This window comes from Priapulus caudatus, unplaced genomic scaffold (assembly GCF_000485595.1).
Source record: "Priapulus caudatus unplaced genomic scaffold, Priapulus_caudatus-5.0.1 Scaffold610, whole genome shotgun sequence".
Taxonomy (NCBI): Eukaryota; Metazoa; Priapulida; class Priapulimorpha; order Priapulimorphida; family Priapulidae; genus Priapulus; species Priapulus caudatus.
Genome location: NW_014577671.1, coordinates 51770 through 53921, shown reverse-complemented (window position 1 = coordinate 53921; position 2152 = coordinate 51770). Strand labels below are relative to the sequence as shown.

The following is a 2152-nucleotide window of genomic DNA, read 5'->3' as shown; positions in this document are numbered from 1 at the left end:
TGTTTACCGAGGGGAGGGTCCTATCCCTGGGGGAAGGGTCACTACCGAAGGGAGGTGTCTACCGACGGGAGGTGAGTACGCGAGCGGGCAAGGTGCCAAGTGTGTATCGAGCCGTATGTGGGTTCTTGACGTGATTCTGCGGGTTGTTAAAATGTAGAAGACGTACCGCGGAGCGCTTCAGCAAAAGTAGAATGCGTTGAGAGCGTTTTAAAAGGTTAAAATTATTAATTAGCAGTAGAGAAATCGTAGTGGGCCTATTGCTAGAGCTATAAACGTAGTATATTATCGTTACAAGTAAAGGCTAGGATTAGTATAGGGTTAGGATTTGGTTAGGGTTGGGATTACCGTTAGCCGAGGGTAGAGTGTTTACGGTTTAGGGTTTAGCGTGAAGAATTTAAGTATGGCTAGTGTTTAGGGTTAGGGTCCGACTTAGATTATATATTTATATTAGGGCCTAGTGTGTGTGCGTAGAGCATTTACACGGAATTTACAGAAAACTGTCGGCAATAATATATATATAGGTGAAAGAGAGTATAGAAACATTAAGAATTTTGTGGTACTAGTATTAGATTTCGTATTTATTTAGCATTATATTTTATTGAAACGCTTCAAGTGCCTGTGATGACACTATAGGTTGCTGGAAAGAGATCCATCTTCCTTCTTTATCTGTTTCCTGCTGGCCTTGAGGCCGGATGTCACAGCTCACTGACGCCCAGGGACGCGCATGAAATGCTGATTTCCTTTCACATACCACGATCCTGTTTAAAAACGTCCGCCGTATATATATATATATATATATACCTACGTATGTGCGTGCGTGCGTGCGTGCGTGCGTCCTTGTGTGTGTGCGCGCGTGTCTGTGTACGCGCGTGCATGCGTGTTTGCGTGTGTGCATGCGTCCTTGTGTGTGTGTGCGCGTGTGGTCTGTATGCGCGTGCATGCGTGCGTGCGTGCGCGCGTGCATGTTTGCGTACGTGCCTGTATGTATCGTACGGTGAGAGCAGGGGTTATTTAGTGGTACGTACACGACGAGGATGCTATATACACAGATTCATGCTTCTGTCATCGTTGCAGCTTGTAGCTTGTCGTCGAACAACTGTACGGCGATGAACGGCACGATCTACAACGGCACGTGCGTGACGGCAGACGACGTCGGCGATGACGTGTTCGCCACGCTCGGGAAGCCAAAGTCACCGAGCGAAGAATATTTCCAGTGAGTTGTAATACAACGAGAGAGTACATGCGGGAAAGAAGATGTGATAGAGGTTTGGGGCTGGGGTTAGGGGGTAGGGTTTGGGTTAGAGTTGAGGATAAGGTTAGGCTTAGAGTTAGGGTTGGGATTAGGGTTAGGGTTGGGGATAGGGTTAGGGTACGGGCAGAGTACGATAAGAAAGAGTGGTTTGAGAACGAGCAAGGGAATGGGGGGAAGCAGAGGTTATGTATGGAGAATGGTGAGCAAACGATGACGCAAGAAGCGGCTGAACGCAATAAAATGCAGCTACAGCATAATCTACGAAAGCGGCTGTAAAAAGAATACTACCCACTCACACGTATCACAGTGAATAGCTTCCCGCCAAGAGAGCAGTAGCAATAGATATAAATACCACGCCTCTGGCGTGTTACGTATCCTGGATGCTCTCCAAGCCGGCAGTCTATGCTTTACATCAATTACACCACAACCAGTTGTACTAGTGTACGCCATGAACACGAGCGTCGAATAGTAATAAGGTTTTATGAATCGATCCACATTAAACAGGACGATGCACGATGCAAGCGTGGCAATAATGATAATAGTAGTAGTAATAATAATAATAATAATAATAATAATAATAATAATAACAATCGTTCGGGAATTCTCGCACCCTCATCTATTTATCTTGTTCTTTTTCGTCCCCTCTATCTTTCCTTCTTGCGCCTTCTTCTATCTTTCATTTTCCGCCTCTCTCTTACCCCTTTCTGACTCTTCCTTCCACTTTCTACTTTTTTCTTTCTTTTACTCGTCCGTTTCTCCTCTCTTTCTATATTCCTTTTTTCTTGTCTCGCTCTTTGATTCACTTGCGCTCTTGCTCGCTCTCCCTCTGTTACGCGCTGTCTCCCTCACCTCTTTCTTTATAAATCTCTCTCTCTCTCTCTCTCTCTCTCTCTCTCGCTC

General features: G+C 45.6%; 1 protein-coding gene across 1 annotated transcript in view; it reads left to right on the top strand.

The window, feature by feature from the left end:
* The window catches only part of LOC106812124 (sodium- and chloride-dependent glycine transporter 2-like), a 19804-nt gene that overhangs the window by 11151 nt on the left and 6501 nt on the right, over nucleotides 1-2152 (top strand). The window contains exon 4 of the mRNA XM_014815911.1: nucleotides 1075-1213. Coding sequence (XP_014671397.1) covers nucleotides 1075-1213 — 139 coding nt within the window. The remainder of the gene's footprint in view (nucleotides 1-1074; nucleotides 1214-2152) is intronic.